Source organism: Musca vetustissima, unplaced genomic scaffold, assembly GCF_032173495.1.
Source record: "Musca vetustissima isolate MV318-11 ecotype Yass unplaced genomic scaffold, APGP_CSIRO_Mvet_v1 utg33870, whole genome shotgun sequence".
Classification (NCBI taxonomy): domain Eukaryota; kingdom Metazoa; phylum Arthropoda; class Insecta; order Diptera; family Muscidae; genus Musca; species Musca vetustissima.
This window is the reverse complement of record NW_026876105.1, coordinates 10,434-27,345: the sequence shown is the minus strand read 5'-3', so window position 1 is coordinate 27,345 and position 16,912 is coordinate 10,434. Positions and strand designations below refer to the sequence as shown.

The following is a 16,912-nucleotide window of genomic DNA, read 5'->3' as shown; positions in this document are numbered from 1 at the left end:
ATGCTTCTTACAATGGGACAAAACTCTGTAAATAAATTTAAAGCAAAATATCGAAATCTAAACCGATTTCATCGAAACTTGTTACAGGTTAGGATACACATATTTCAGTGTGTTTTTGCATTCGCCACATTTTCAACTCTTCAATTACTTATAAATCCAAATTTCGTGCAAATCGAATGATATATAGGGACTTTGGTGCCCTATCTACATAAAATCGGACGAAATACACTAAAAAATCGGATGAAAATATATATGGGAGCTATATCTAAATCTGATCGGATTTTCGGGAAATTTAACACAGGTCGTTCTATTTTTAATTCAGAATGCTATGCCAAATTTCGTGCAAATCGACTTTGGTGCACCATTTACATAAAATCGGACGAAAATATATATGGGAGCTATATCTAAATCTGAACCGATTTTCAGGAAATTTAACACACGTCGTTCTATTTTTAATTCAGAATGCTATGCCAAATTTCGTGCAAATCGAAGGATATATAGGGACTTTGGTGCACCATTTACATAAAATCGGACGAAAATATATATGGGAGATATATCTAAATCTGAAGCGATTTTCAGGAAATTTAATACACGTCGTTCTAGACTTAATTCAGAATGCTATGCCAAATTTCGTGCAAATTGAAGGATATGTAGGGACTTTGGTCCACTATTTACCTATCTTAATCTGTACCGAATTTCACGAAATTTAACACACATCGTTCTAGAATTAATTCAGTACGCTTGTGTGTCCCTTAAACAAAAATCTTTAAAAATCAATACCTATTTTCATTGAAAAATATTTGTTAAAAGCTTACGCCTATGGGTGGGAGCTCATTGAAAAATATTCCTTAAAAATCCATGCCTATTTTTTGGAGGGTCATTGAAACATATTTTTATAAGCTTACGCCTATGGGTGGGAGGGTCGTTGAAAAATATTCCTTAAAAATCCATGCCTATTTTTCTGAGGACAATTGAAAAAATATTATTTAACACTACATTGCCGAAGGCGGTCATTTTGACCGTTTTTTTAATTTCAAGTACAAAAAGAACTGTGCATATAATGACACTTTTTTAAATTTGGTGACTTTTTTACCACATAGAATTACGTTTATTATAAAAAAGTCACCAAATTTTAAAAAGCTGTGTCATTATATACACAGTTGCTTTTGTACTTGAAATTGGAAAACGGTCAAAATGACTGCCTTCGGCAATCTAGTGTTAAAAATCCATGCCTATTTTTCGGAGAACCATTGACAAAATGTTATTTGAAAATCCACGCCTATGGTTCGGAGGGTTTTTAAAAAATATTATTTAAAAATCCAGGTTTATTTTTCGGCCATTGAAAAAATATTATTTAAAAATCCACGACTATGGTTCGTAGGGTTTGAAAAAAAAATATTATTTAGAACTCCACGGTCATTGAATTAGTATTCTTTAAAATCCACATTTATGGAATCGATAGTCTTAGAAGAAATATCCTTTGAAAATCTATGAGGATAAATCTAATATTTAATGAATTAATATCCTTTAAAAATCCACCCTCTTATCATCCCTGGATCTAATCATTGGATTTATTAGTTTTTGAAAAATATCCGTACAAAATTCACATTTATTGCTGTGGTATTTCTTGAAAATATTCTTTAAAAATTTCACTATTGTTGCCGTGATAAATAACCCGTTGTATACATTCTGAAATCCCCCCTCAATTACGATAAAATGGAAAAAAGAAAGACCCCAAAACGTGTCCAAAAACCAACCACAAACAAACAATAACATCGATAACACTAACATTTTAAATAAAAATTTATTTTAATTTCGTATTTGAATTTGTGTTTTCCTTTTTCAATTTGTTTCTGTTTTGTGGTTACATTATCAGTGTTACAACCAACTACTATGTATTTGGAGCATGAAATCAGGGGGCACAAACCCGAGTAAAATCTCTAAAAATGTGCACAATTTTTATATTATTGAAAATATCTATCTAGTAACGTAGAAACAATTTTATTATTATAATTTTTTTGGTTTGCTTGTGCTTAGGACATGGCATTTTGTATGTGGCTTGCAATGCCAATAGTAACTTCCTTTAACATGAAAGGACTCACACTAAAGGAGGAAGAAGAAAAAAACAGAAAAATACGTATAACAAAAAATGTAACTTGCAAGAAAAAGTAGAAACAAAAAAATCCACCAATGTTAGAAAGAAAACATGCTGAATGCGTTTTGTTGGAAATAAACCAAAGACAGAAGTAAGTTTTTCCCATTTGCATAATTAGATACATTTGCATAACAGCGACAACGCTATGAGCACTGCTTTGATGCCGAAAAAATGTGAAAAAAATCTTAACTATGTAATAGGAGGGTACTATAATCATGTTTGGCAATATTTTCTTTTCAAACTACTTCTGAGGAAAAATGTCATTCTTTCCAAGAAACCCGATTTAATTCTTCTGAAGAGAGAATATTTACTCCCTTCCTATCTAAAAAGAATCGCTAAAATTTCAGCTTAATTTCATATGAAAAGATTCGTCTATAGAGAATCCCTTAAATCCAAACTTCATTTCTTCTATAAATACTCCCTTTCAGGTCGTCTCTAAGACTATTTTTAGCTCGTTTGCAAGGACTCCTATCATCTTTTTTTCATAAAAACTCCGTTCTTTTATAAAGACTCCCTCCATTACCTTAGTTACTTTTCATTATTTTCCAATCACTGATTACACCCACCCCCCTTACAAACAATCTGCAACAATTGCATTTGGAATATGGTGAATAGCAAGCAACAACAATAACACGAAAAAAATGTGCGGCTTGTTGTGGCACTTACCAAAAGTACATTTAAGTGAATTGCTTGGCCAAACACAGGATCTCGCTCAACACGGAAACAAACCAACAACTTAGTTGAAGGGGAGTAGATATTGTAAAATATGTAAAAATTATGAAAATTAAAGACACAAGCAAACACACATCCTTACATAGCTATAACACACTAGTGCAAGGCCGGCACTTGCACATGAATGTATGTATTCATGTGTGTGTTATTTTAAAGGTCCAAAGGACAAAAAGGAAATACAAGGGCACAAACCGAAAAAAGGAAGTGAAATGAAATAAAAAAAAAAAACTAAAGAAAATATTGTGAAGAAAAAAACTTGAAATTAAATTTATTTTTCTATTATTCCGGATGGATTTCAATTCAATATAGACTGCATACATATATGGAAATTAAAAACAAGAACCATACATGAAAGAGAGAGAGAGAGAGAGAGGGAGAGAGAGCCAGGGTATGACTGTGGATCTGTATAGTTGATTTTTGATTTCTCTCTGCAATACATAAAATCCCCTGAGAAGGTAATGGTCAATGTATTTGTCATGGATTAATGGAAAATGCAAAACAAGTTAATCTAAAAACAAATATATTCCTACTCAGGGGACATTCTTTGATAAGCATGAGGATATGGAATATTTTCAATAAATATGTTAATATAGATATATTAAAGTTTACCGTTAAACATACATTAAAAACCAACAATTTTTAAGATTTTTTTGATAAATTAACGTATCAAAACAACAAGCAATACTTTTTATCTAAAAAATTATTTGAAATAATTAAAATAGAAGTGTGAACTGAAGGCAGTCTCTATGGACGAGCTAAAGGGATTCTCTATAGACGAGCTGAAGCAGGGAGTCTCTATAGACGAGCTGAAGCAGGGACTCTCTATAGAGTCTATAGTATAGACGAGCTGAAGCAGGAAGTCTCTATAGACGAGCTGAAGCAGTAAGTCTCTATAGACGAGCTGAAGCAGTGAGTCTCTATAGACGAGCTGAAGCAGTGAGTCTCCTCTATAGACGAGCTGAAGCAGTGAGTCTCCTCTATAGACGAGCTGAAGCAGTGAGTCTCCTCTATAGACGAGCTGAAGCAGTGAGTCTCCTCTATAGACGAGCTGAAGCAGTGAGTCTCTATAGACGAGCTGAAGCAGTGAGTCTCCTCTATAGACGAGCTGAAGCAGTGAGTCTCTATAGACGAGCTGAAGCAGTGAGTCTCTATAGACGAGCTGAAGCAGTGAGTCTCTATAGACGAGCTGAAGCAGTGAGTCTCTATAGACGAGCTGAAGCAGTGAGTCTCTATAGACGAGCTGAAGCAGGGAGTCTCTATAGACGAGCTGAAGCAGGGAGTCTCTATGAGACGAGCTGAAGCAGGGAGTCTCTATAGACGAGCTGAAACAGAGAGTCTCTATGAGACGAGCTGAAGCAGGGGATCTCTATAGACGAGCTGAAACAGGGAGTCTCTATAGACGAGCTGGAGCAGGGAGTCTCTATAGACGAGCTGAAACAGGGAGTCTCTATAGAGCTGAAGCAAGGAGTCTTTACAGAAGAGCAGAAGGAATTCACTATAGACGAACTGAAGCAGGGAGACTCTATAGAAGAGCTGAAGGGAGTTTTTCTATTCGACCAGAAGGTAGTATTTTTACACGTAGGGATGATGTGTTTCTAGATAAGCAAAATGGATATGTCAAATATGGACCAGTATTGTTTTTGAGTCTCCGTGGATCCGGAAACGTAAAAAGGGAAATGGGCGGGATCTTTATATGGGTGGTATGTCAGAAGATTCCAAGAGCGTATAACCCACCCAATACATATTTTAAAGTTCACCCTTAATATTTTTTACACCCTTCATGAAACCGCATATTATGTCTGTATGCTCATGTTTGTAACATGCAAAAGAAAATGAGATAGACACATGGTTCCTTTCGAGAGTATGCGTTTCTGAGTTGATTTATGCATGTCCGTCCGTACGTCTGTCCATGTATTTTTGTGAAAAAAATACAGATCGCATTTATGATCCGATTTGGATGAAATTTAGCACATCTCACTTGGTTGAAATTGGAGAAAATCATTTCAAATTTAGATATAGTTTCGTCCGATTTTTGGTATAGTAAAGACCGACTATATGTTTTGTGAAAATCAGTTTGGATTTAGATATAGCTCCCATACATAAATTCGTCCGATTTTTGGTTAATAATGCACCAACTCCGATTCAAATACAATTTTGCACAGAGTATTGACTTAAGTCCAGTTTGATGTCCGTAAAGTTTTATTGAAATCAGTTCAAATTTAGATGTAACTCCCATATGTAGCTTCGTCCGATTTTATGTAAATCGTACAGCAAACTCCCAAAAATTGTCCGATTGATACAACATTTTGCACAGCGTATTGAAATAGGTCCATATTAGTGTATACGAAGTTCTGTGGAAATCAGTTCAGATTTAGATATATTTCTGATATATAATTTTGCCAGATTTTTGGTAAATGGTGCACTAAACTCCCAAGGATTGTCCGATTGAGACAAAATCTTGCACAGCGTACTGAATTAGGCCCAGTTTGATGTATGCGAAGTATTACGGAAATCGGCTCAGATTTAGATATAGCTCCCATATATAGTTTCGACTGATTTTATGTAAATGGTGCACCGAGCAGCCAACGCCTGTTCCATATACACGAGATAAAATTGCGGACAGCGAATTGTGCTGCAGCATACAAAATGGTATACGCCACAGTTGCTCAATTAGGTCCAGGTTCATACATTGTTCCACATATATTTGTATAAAATCGATTGACATGCCACTTTTTATAGATTTCAGAACGGTATGGGTATGGGTTTTTTAATTGGTTTTAGTTTCGACCGATTGCATTCCCATGGTCCCCTAAAGATTATATGCCAATTCTATCTACAGGATATTGTATATATTAGCATCCTTTGTATGTATCCAATGTGGTGAAGGGTATCATATAGTCCGCCCGTCCGACTTTTGAACTTTCCTTACTGGTTTGTATTATTTTAGGAGTACTATCAGTGGTATAAAATTCAGAGACTACGGTTTTTATCTTCTTCGCTTCACGTACTTACGTACGATTAAATAAAAAATATTCGACTTTATTTTACCTTTTCCCGGAAATGCCCATATGTTAAAATAACGACATTTATTTAATGAATGTCCGAATCTCAAATTACAGCTACGTAGGGTGAAAATGTGCCTACGACAATCAAAATTGACCCAATATGTGTGATGTTCCAAAAGTTTGGAACATAAAATTATGGAACCGTTATACTGGGGTTATACCAAAACAACCCATTTTCAATTCCAAACATCCCATAAACATGAATGGTTAAATAAGAATAACAATTCTGACAAATATTTGCAACCATTACAAATTAAAGATACACGCCGTTCGATTGTAGAGAGTATACTAATTGTAAAAACCTACCCTCGCCAACAATTTTTTTTATTTCAGACAAAATACAACTAATATTTATATGCCAATCTTGCGATTATGATTAATAATGAAATTCAATACATTTAATAATCTCGTTTATTTGTGATAATGATTATTACAAGGTCAAACAAGTTCTTGGCCACCAAAAAATCGCCAAACAAAATCCCTAACATAGAACTCTTGTTTACACAGATTAGTCATTTATCCATTTTGTTGAAAACAAAAGCCATTCATTCATTTTTCTGCAAGTCTTTAGAAATCCATCTTCAATATTTATTATTTGTCGATTATTGATATATCATCATTATTACTATTATACTTTATATAAATATATAACTTAAACGAGTCATCGACAAACAAAAAGAAGACCACAACAGCTACCAACAATATCAATATATCATCATAAAGTGCTAATGTGACATTGATATCTTTTCAAACTATCACATTGACTATTATTAGATAAATTAATTTGGCTAATGAAGAACTTTTACTTGTATACATACATACATTGTTTCATATAAAAGATGAAAATAAATTGTATAAAGTTATTAGATAGATATTAATCGGATTAATAAGTATCGTATTTGGAACTATTCATGAAAATTGTTTATTTGTGAAAGTGTTATCTTCGCCAGAGCAAAAGTTAAGATGGGCCTAAATGTAAATGTTTGCAGAATTTCATAATTTTTAGATTCTATTAATTGGTATATGCATTCCAAATTCATACATTCCATCACCTATTAACATTTTGTCTGTCTGATACCCAAATCAGAATTTATAAAGGGGTTTCGAAGTAGACTTGAAAACGTACGTAGCTTTTTTTTGTACAAATTTACACAAGAAACTTTAAAACGATTTTAAAAGCGAAATCTACAAGGCGATAATTTTTAAACAATTTTTTTTTCAAAAACACGCGTGAATTAAAAAAAAAACAGTAAGGAAAGTAGTAAAGTCGGACTATATGATACCCTTCACCCCTTTGGGTATATTAAACAGATGAATTCAACAGACGTCGCATTTTTGACGGCCCAGTAAAATGAAATTGGATCCATAAACATGTCATTCTGCAACCTATACTAAATTTTTCATTTTGTCAGATATAGAGTTGCTTCTTACAATAGGAAAAAATTATGTAAATAAATTTAAAGCAAATATCAATCGGACACCCGTTGATTATTTGGATAAATATCTGATAAACCTCTTCATATTTATGTTTAGTGCATCATTTACTTAAAATCGGGAGAAAATATATATGGTAGCTCTATCCAAATTTGAACCGATTTCAAAAAAAAATTCCTCATGCTAGGTTATATTAACTACAGTTCATTGTACAAAATTGTGTGGCAATCGGACAAACTTTGGGTCTTTAGTGCATAATTTACATAAAATTGGAAGAAAAAGTATGTCGGAGCTATGGCTAAATCTGATCCGAATCTTAGCACATATCATTCTAGAATTAATTCAGTACACTACGAAAATTTCGGCAAATTGAAATATACATATGGGAGATATATCTAAATCTGAACCGATTTTCATGAAACTTAACACACATCATTCTAGACCCAAATCATTAGTCTGTGCCAAATTGTGCAAATCGAAAGATATATAGGGATTTTGGTGCACCATTTACATTAAATCGGACGAGCTATATCTAAATCTGAACCGATTTTCTGGAAACTTAACAGACATCATTCTAAACCTAATTCAGTACACTATGTCAAATTTCGTGCAAATCGAAAGATATATAGGGACTTTAGTGCACCATTTACATTAAATCGAACGAAAATATATATAGGAGTTATATCTAACTCTGAACTGATTTTCAGGAAACTTAACACACATCATTCGAGACCCAAATCATTAGGCTGTGCCAAATTTCGTGCAAATCGAAAGATATATAGGGACTTTGGTGCACCATTTACGTTAAACCGGACGAAAACATATATGGGAGCTATATCTAAATCTGAACCGATTTTTCCCAATTTCAATAGGGTTCGTCCTTGGACCAAATAAGTGATCTATGCCAAATTTCATCCAATTCAGATCATAGATGCGACCTGTACTTTGTTTACAATTTAACATCGACAGACAGACGGACGGACGAACACGCATAAATCGACTTAGAAAGTGATTCTACGCATATTCTTAAAAGGAACCATGTGTCTATCTCGGTTCCCTTTGCCTGTTACAACACATGCACAATGACTGTACCACAGTTTGGTGAAAGGTATACAAATTTAAGGACAACTACAAGGCGTGGATTTTTATACCCTACACAACTATGTTGTCAGGGTATTATAGCTTTGTGCAGCCCCAGGAGTTTGTAACGCCGCGAAATATTGGTCCTACACCCACCTTTAAGTATACCGATCGTCATATCTTGACTAGCTGAGTCGATCTAGACATGTGTGTCCGTCCGTCTGTCCATTATAATTTGTAAACACGATACAGGCCACAGTTATGGACCAATCTTCACGAAATTTTGCATGTAGGATGGGTTCTGGCCAATGAAGACCCCTATTGTTTTTGGGAAAGATCGGTTAATATATAGGGGATGAAATGTACCAAATATTAAATTTTTGTCGGTTTTTCCGGTCGCTCCAGAGGTCGCAATAATGGCCCGATGCCCTTCTCCATGGAGAAGGGGATAAGCATGTCTGTTTTCATAAAGATCGGTCAATATTTAGCGTGTCAAATGAGAGAGCGGAACTATAGCGCTGATCGTTTTGAAATGTTCCAGTTATGGTCAAGGACAACGCCTATAATTTTCGGTGATGATCAGATAATAATTTTGGAATGAAGTGGACCAAAAACTTAATTTTTGTGTTATTTTCGAGTCGATCTATAGACCACAAATGAAAGCTGAACATCACAACACAACCCACGGTGAAGGGAAGGGAATCTGGACAATAGCTGTACTATATACTCGTAATATTCGGTGTGACGAAGAGGTCTAATCTGGCAAGAGGGTGTAAATATCACGAAATATTGCCCAGACTCGGAATATACATCCGCAGAAAATTTGAGTTCCGTGGTAGTTGTGTAAATTGGCCCCGTTGCTTCAAAATTTTTGTTTTGAAATCTTAATTTATCAAAGAAATCTTTAAAATTGTTGGTTTTTTATAGGTGTTTTATGGTCATCTTGAATATATCTATATTAACATATTTATTGAAAAGATTACAACTCCATATGCTTATCAAATAATGTCCCCTGAGTAGGAATATATTTGTTTTTAGATTAACTTGTTTAAAAAATATTTTTTTTAGGACAACTGCAAGGCGCGTATTTTTAAAGAAATATGTTTTTAAAGGACCACTACAAGGTGTGGGTTAAGAAAAATATTTTTTCAAGGACCACTACAAGGCGTGGCTTAAGGCTTGATTATAAATAATATAATTTCAGGGACTGAAATAAGGCGTAGGTTTTTTAAGAATACTTGTTCAATGACCGTCCATTCATGGCTTGATATTAAAGAATATAATTTCAGGGACTGAAAAAGACGTTGATTTTTTTTAAATACCGAAGGAAGGTGCTGCTTTATTATCATACACATATTTATGTTAATCGATGCATCCTTGACATGAAAGTTCTGAACAATTATTATACGAACATTTTCGCGAGTTAAATATATTTTTTGGGAAATTTTATTCTCAATTCACTGTAAGCAACACATCAGGTGGACGTACGTTAAACCGTATCTTAACATTACAATCCAAATACCATGGCCAAAAATATATACTAGCCCTGTAGAACCAAAATCAATATAGAATAATCTTGGTTTTGTTATGCTCATAAATAAATTCGGATATACGATGCAAAATGTAGTATATTAGGTTCCTAGTAACTCTTACCTCTAGAGAAGGTTCAATATTTTTTTTGAATAAGCGGATTTTTTTAATATTTGTCACGTAGTAACCCAGTTTCATGTAAATGTGTACATTTATTACTCAACTATTTCCCCTTGAATATAATTCCCACACCAAAAAACAATCTTCTTTCATTAACAAGCAATTTCATTCAAAGAAACGGTAAGATTTAAGAAAAAACTATTACAAAGCATTTTAAATTTGAATGAAGATAAATTGGTCAATCTATGTAGGAAACTGAAAAAAGAAGACAAAACTTAAAGAAGGATATATCGATCAAAGAGAAAAAAACCTCTAGTGAATAAACAAACTGCACTTGATGTTGGCATTGACAGTAGCAGCTAAACAAACAAAAAATAGCAGCAAAAAAAGACAAATGCAAACAAAAACAAGAAACGTCAAAACAACTTCAATCAAAGATAAACTGTAATAAGAACTGAAGGATTGCTCCCAAACAAAGTATCCTGTAACTTGGTAACAGTAAACACTCCTCCAAACCACTTGTGCTGCAGCAGCAACGATAACAACAATAGCAGTAGCAAAATATTCAATGTCCAGCCAAATAGAAAGGAATGTTCATTGCAATAACAACAGCTGCAACAACAACGACAACAAAGTGAAAAAAAAAAAATGGAAAGTTCAACGAAAGAGAAAACTTCTACAACACAGTGTAAAACATTCTAAACGTTGGAAATATTTGCTGAAACAACACTAGTGAGGGTATGGAAATAACAACATTCGATACAGAGTCAACAATTTAGAAAAAATAAAATGAAGTGGAAAGCAGAAATTCTCATTTCCCAGAGATTCTGTAAAGCTTTAATACATTATAAAATATTGTTATATAGAGCCTAGGTATATTTGGGATCATGTTTATGGAGTTAATAAAAATATATTTTAATATAAAAATCGCCGGTAAATAATGTAAATAATAATGTAGAAAGGAGTAATATAAAGCATTTTTTCTACAGGATTTAATTCTTCACCACTTCTAAAATTCCTTCTAAACGGCAAGTATGCTGTTTGGTAAAACCTTTACATACAATCTGAGGAATTTAGATATGGAAGCTATATTGGAATTTGAACCGTTTTTATGTAAACTTGAGACTCAACTAATCTATACTCCATTCACAAAGTTATTTTGAGCACCACCGACATGAACTCTGATGAAATTAAATATCCGACACACGTAATTCAAGGTAAATCCAACACCATATTCGTATTTCAAGCTTTTATTAGAATGCGCCGTCCGATAATCCATTAAATGCAAACAAACTAACATTTGGGAGGCACTGTTATATGGGGACTATTTTAAAAAGTGGGACAATATTAATAATAATTAGTAGGAAGCTTCGCTTTGGTTAACAAATTACAACCACTTTCCTCTCATAATTTTTTCGCATTGACATGGCCACCAATAGCAAAATTGTCACTATTGGAACTCGAGAAACCCAAGAGTTATTATTGAGAGAACTTTCCATTCTCAATTATTTACTGATTGTGGTCAGTGGGCTTCACTTTTTCAAAAATGAGGTTGGATTAATACTTTTCCGTGGTCGGATTTGGTTCGACACCGCAACGTGGCGTACAAGCAGTAGAAGATAAATTCAACTCTAACAGACCAGAGTCGATGCTAGACGTCAAAGAGAACATAAAGCAGCTACTTTAGGATTTGGTCCAGGAAAATAAGGGTCAGATATTGCAATGGTGTCAAATGGTCATATGGTGTACGCATATTGAAAATGGTTTCCGGAAAACAAACAACAAACAAAAATGTAAAATTTCAGCCGAATGGAAAATGTCCCTAAGACGACAGTTTTAGGCTCAGTTTAATATACCTTAAAGCAACATTGACCAATGCGGTCAGAACATTACATAAGCCAAAAATTTACCGGGTCCCAAAAAATACCTGTAAAAATACCGGGTTCCCAGCAAGAAATCAGTATCCCTATTTACAGGATTTTCTGTGGAAAAAGGCTTTATCCTTAAAAATAGTTAATACTTGGATATGTCACAAAATGGATCTATTCCCAAAATAGTTTGCTACAGCAACGCTCAATGTGTGCCAAATTGCATCACCGTTATTATTTTCACCATCAAGGATTCTAATTGCCGATTTGCATAGAGCTACTGCTCAATTACCAACCTTCGTTATATAGTGGCTATAACAATTAAGAGCAGGAAATGTCAAATTGTAGTAAGGTTGTAACCTTGACAACTTCGGCCAATGTATTTTTATGCAGTGAAAATCGGTTATTTTTTCCATCAATAACCCAGAATACTAACTTACGTCCTCTTCATTTGAAAAATGCGAATAAAACATATAAATATATTGAAAATCTGCAATGTAATTTGACCACACATACAGATAAGGCTAAGTCTACATAGAATTTTATTCTAAACAAGAATAATAATTCTCCGACGAAATGTTACAGACAGAATGACAAAATCTCTGGAATATATTTCAAATCTTGGGACTTTGAGCATTACACAAGTACATTTTGTAACATCGTGAATATAATTGCACCACACTGTGGTGCAGGGTATTACGTCTTTGTGCATATGTTTGTAACAGGTAAAAGAAAACGAGATAAACCCTAGAATATGCATAGACTCACTTTCTGAATCGATTTATGTATGTCCGTCCGTCTGGCCGTGCTAAATTGTAAACAAAGTACAGATCGCAATTATGATCCGAATTGGATGAAATTTAGCACAGCTCATTTATTTGGCCCAAGGTCGAACCCTATTAAAATTGGGAAAAATCGGGTAAGATTTAGATATAAATCCCACATATAATTTCGTCCGATTTTCAGTAAATCGTGCACCAAAGCCCCAAAATATAACCGATTGACAAAAAATTTCGCACAATGTACTGAAGTCACTGTAACATAACGTGTGCCAAATTTCATTAAAATCAGTTCAGTTTTAGATATAGGGGAGAGGGGGCACCTTTGAACGTGGGGCACCTTTGAACAGCGCTCATAAAATCTTGGTTTAATATTTTTCCGACCCGCAACCACATTTTTGTATATGGCAATCTTGTTCTCTATATGCGTAAACCACTTTGGTTTGCTTTTTCAGTTGTCGAAAAATTGTGCATGGGTGACCATGTTTCCTCAGTGTCATTGTAAACATTTATTTATTTGGTTGTAAGGGCGCAGGAAGAATTCTGTGATAGTTTTCTTTCGTCAAACAAATTTTTTGCATTCCAACAATCATTTCAAACATAACTAATGTAATTTCTTTCATATATATTTATTACAAAAAAAGTTATTTTAAATTTCCGTAAAATGCCATGGGTGGGGCACCTTTGAACATGTCCATTAAACTCGAGTAAAAAAAGGAGTTTTTAACTTTAGGCTTCGATTTCTCAAAATTTCAAATGGGCTAATAAGATTACGAAATTAACTGTATTTTTCACCATATTAATTTTTGTTTTTAAGTCATTTTATGTTTTAATAACTTTTGATCTAAATTTTTTAAATTTTGAACATTTTTTATATTTTTTTTTAATGAATTAATGCATTTCTGATATGTATTAATAAAATACATACATATTTAAACATAAACACTGTAAAAAACAATGTCGTTCACAAATGTCAACTTTGAGTTCGTTCATTAAAACAGTAATAAAATATATTTATCAAGCTTATAGTGTGTCATATGTATATTCATTTTGAAGGTTACATATGTACCTATTAGTTAAAATTTATAAGAAACCAAAAATTATAAAATAAAAAATTTTATAAGGCTTGAAAGCAAAAAGTGTTCAAAGGTGCCCCCCTCTCCCCTATGATGCACCAAACCACCAAAACTTGTCCAGTTGACACAAAATTTGGCATAACGCACTGAAGTCAGGATAGCCTTATGTGCGTCAGGTTTTATTGAAATCGGTTCTGATTCAGATATAGCTCCCACATATAGTTTCATCCGATTTGTATACCCTTCACCACACTGTGGTACAAGGTATTATGTCTTTGTGCATATGTTTGTAACAGGCAAAAGGGAACGAAAAAGATCCATAGTTCATTTAGAGAATATGCATAGAATCACTTTCTGAGTCGATTTATGCATGCCCGTCCGTCCGTCCGTCTGTCTGTCTGTTGGTGTTAAATTGTAAACAAAGTACAGGTCGCATTTATAATCCGAATTGGATGAAATCTGGCACAGCTCATTTGTTTGGCCCAAGGACGAACCCTATTGAAATTGGAAAAAATCGGTTCAGATTTAGATATAGCTCCCATACATATTTTCGTGCGATTTAATGTAAATGGTGCACCAAGGTCCCTATATATCTGAAAATCGTCCGATTTCATGTAAAGTCCCTATATATCGTTAGATTTGCACGAAATTTGATATAACGTACTGAATTGAGCCTAGAATGATGTCTGCTAAGTTTCGCGAAAATCGGTCACGATTTAGATGTAGCTCCCATGTATATTTTCGTCCGATTTAATGTAAATGGTGCACCAAAGTCCACATAATTTGTCACAAATTTGGCATAGCGTACTGAATTGTTGCTGGAATGATGTGTGCTGAGTTTCGTGAAAATCGGTTCAGATCTATATATATATATTTTCGTCCGATTTAGTGCAAATAATGTAGCAAAGTTTTTATGTTCTATATCGTATTGAATTTAATCCAGAATGATGTGTGCCAAGTTTCGTGAAAATCGATTAAGATTTGGATATAGCTCCCTTATAGATTGACTTTAAGTAATTGACGCACCAAGGAACCAATATATGGTTAATAGGAGCAACACGTACTGAAATTTATATAATCTAACCTGTGACAAGTTTCGTTGAAATCGGTTCATATTTGGATATTTTCGCCCGAGTTTAAGTAAATTGTGCATTAAAATCCTCATGTTTGTCAGATTGACATCAAATTTTGCACAACGTACCAAATTGAGCATACGCTAACGTAGTTGCGTTTTCTAGAAGTACAGACATAGCCCAACGGATGACCTATTGATGTTTGTTTGAAGTCGATTTACATACATTTGTCCCATTGTAACAAACGAATGACATGTTTAAGGATAGATCTAGGCCGATCCCATTTAGATAAAAATCACATATTTTATTTCATCCAATTTCATGATAATAATCCTGTTAAATATACCCATAGTGGTGTAGGGTATCATATAGTCGGCCCCGTTCGATTTTACTATTTTCCTTACTGGTTAATTAATGTTTCACCAAAGCTCCAAAATATGGCCGATTTTCAAAAAATATTGCACAACGTACTGATGTTAGGATAACCTAACGTGCTCCAAATTTTACTGAAATCGGTTCAGATTTACCATATATAGTTTCATCCGATTTTCAGTTAATGGTTCACTAAAGCTACAAAATATGGCCGATTACAACGTACAGAAGGTAGTATAATCTACTGTGTGGAAAGTTTCGTTGAAATCGGTTCAGCTTTTGATTCGTCCGATTTTAAGTAAATTGTGCAGCAGACCCAAAGTTAGTCCGGTTGCTACAAAATTTTGCACAATATTCTGAAGTTCGTATAGCCTAACGTGTGTTTAGTTTCATTCAAATCGGTTTTGATATATCTACCATATATATTTTTTCGTCGGATTTTAAATAAGTAGTGCAGCAAAACCCAATAATACGGCTTGCTGTGGAGCTGTTCATAATATATTTCTAAATAATTTTTGAACCCTTAAAATCCTGACGAAGCCTAAATAATGTTTTTTGTTATTACATAAATAAAAACTATATTTCTTGACAACAACAAAACTAACAAACATTTCAACAAGTTCAATATCCTTCATTAGTTGAAGTTTTTCTTTTTTTAAACAAATTCCATTATAAAAGTAATTAACACTTACCACATACTGCCAAGAATATCAAAATAACGGCAAACTTGATGAGACCATTTAAACTGCTGTTGCTGTTTTTGTTAAACGCAAAGATAGACCATGGAAAACTGTTGCATTTTGTTTTACCATTGTTGTTGTTGTTGCTGCTGCTCATGTTGTTATTATTATGGCTAAATTGTTGTCTTGTTGGCCTGATACGATTACAGTCTCTGTTGGCGACATTATAATCGTTATTGTTGCCGTTGCAGCTGTTTGCCAATGATTTTGCTGTTTTTGTTGTCTTCATCGTCATCATCAGCATCGTTGGTGCCGTTGCTGTTCTTGACGATGCTGATGTGGCAGTGGTGGTCGTAGTGTTCATGTTGCATGTACGGCCATTATTCGCACAGTGCATATAATTAGAATTGTCCTCAGTGGACGACGATAATAATGGCGAGGTGGTGGCGGAGGAGAAGGTGGACGATGACGACAACAAGGCTGTGGACATAGTTGACGGCGACATTAGACAATGATTTGAATGACAACACGCTGTTGAAATGGTACAAACGGAACAGGCGGATTTTAAACAGCTGGAGTCTGACACACACCCACTGGGGATACTGTTACATGAATAGTCTGTGTAATTGCTGATGTTGTCTTTGTCATCAGTGTCGTCCTGTTGCTGCTGCTGGTCGTTGATGTTGTTGTTATTATTGTAGTTGTTGCTGCTGTTCATTTTGATAGTGTTAAACTCTAACAACATGTTGCACTTTATCAGTTGATGTTCTTCGTTTAGTTGTTGTTGCTGCAGTTGATAATTATTGTCCCAATCTAATAATGATGATAATTCGTTAGAGGCTGTTTCTACTGCACTTGACGGCGATAGTTGTTGTATCCTCCTCTTGCCTGATATGGGACTCGGTTTATTTGTTTGCATTTTTTTATATATAATGTCACTTGTTTTCA

At 34.1% G+C, this 16,912-nt stretch overlaps 1 protein-coding gene across 1 annotated transcript in view; it reads right to left on the bottom strand.

Annotated features, from left to right (window-relative positions):
• The window catches only part of LOC133338615 (uncharacterized), a 146,585-nt gene extending 130,131 nt beyond the window's left edge, over window positions 1-16,454 (bottom strand). The window contains exon 1 of the mRNA XM_061546781.1: window positions 15,977-16,454. Coding sequence (XP_061402765.1) covers window positions 15,977-16,454 — 478 coding nt within the window. The remainder of the gene's footprint in view (window positions 1-15,976) is intronic.
• Window positions 16,455-16,912: the final 458 nt, after the last annotated feature.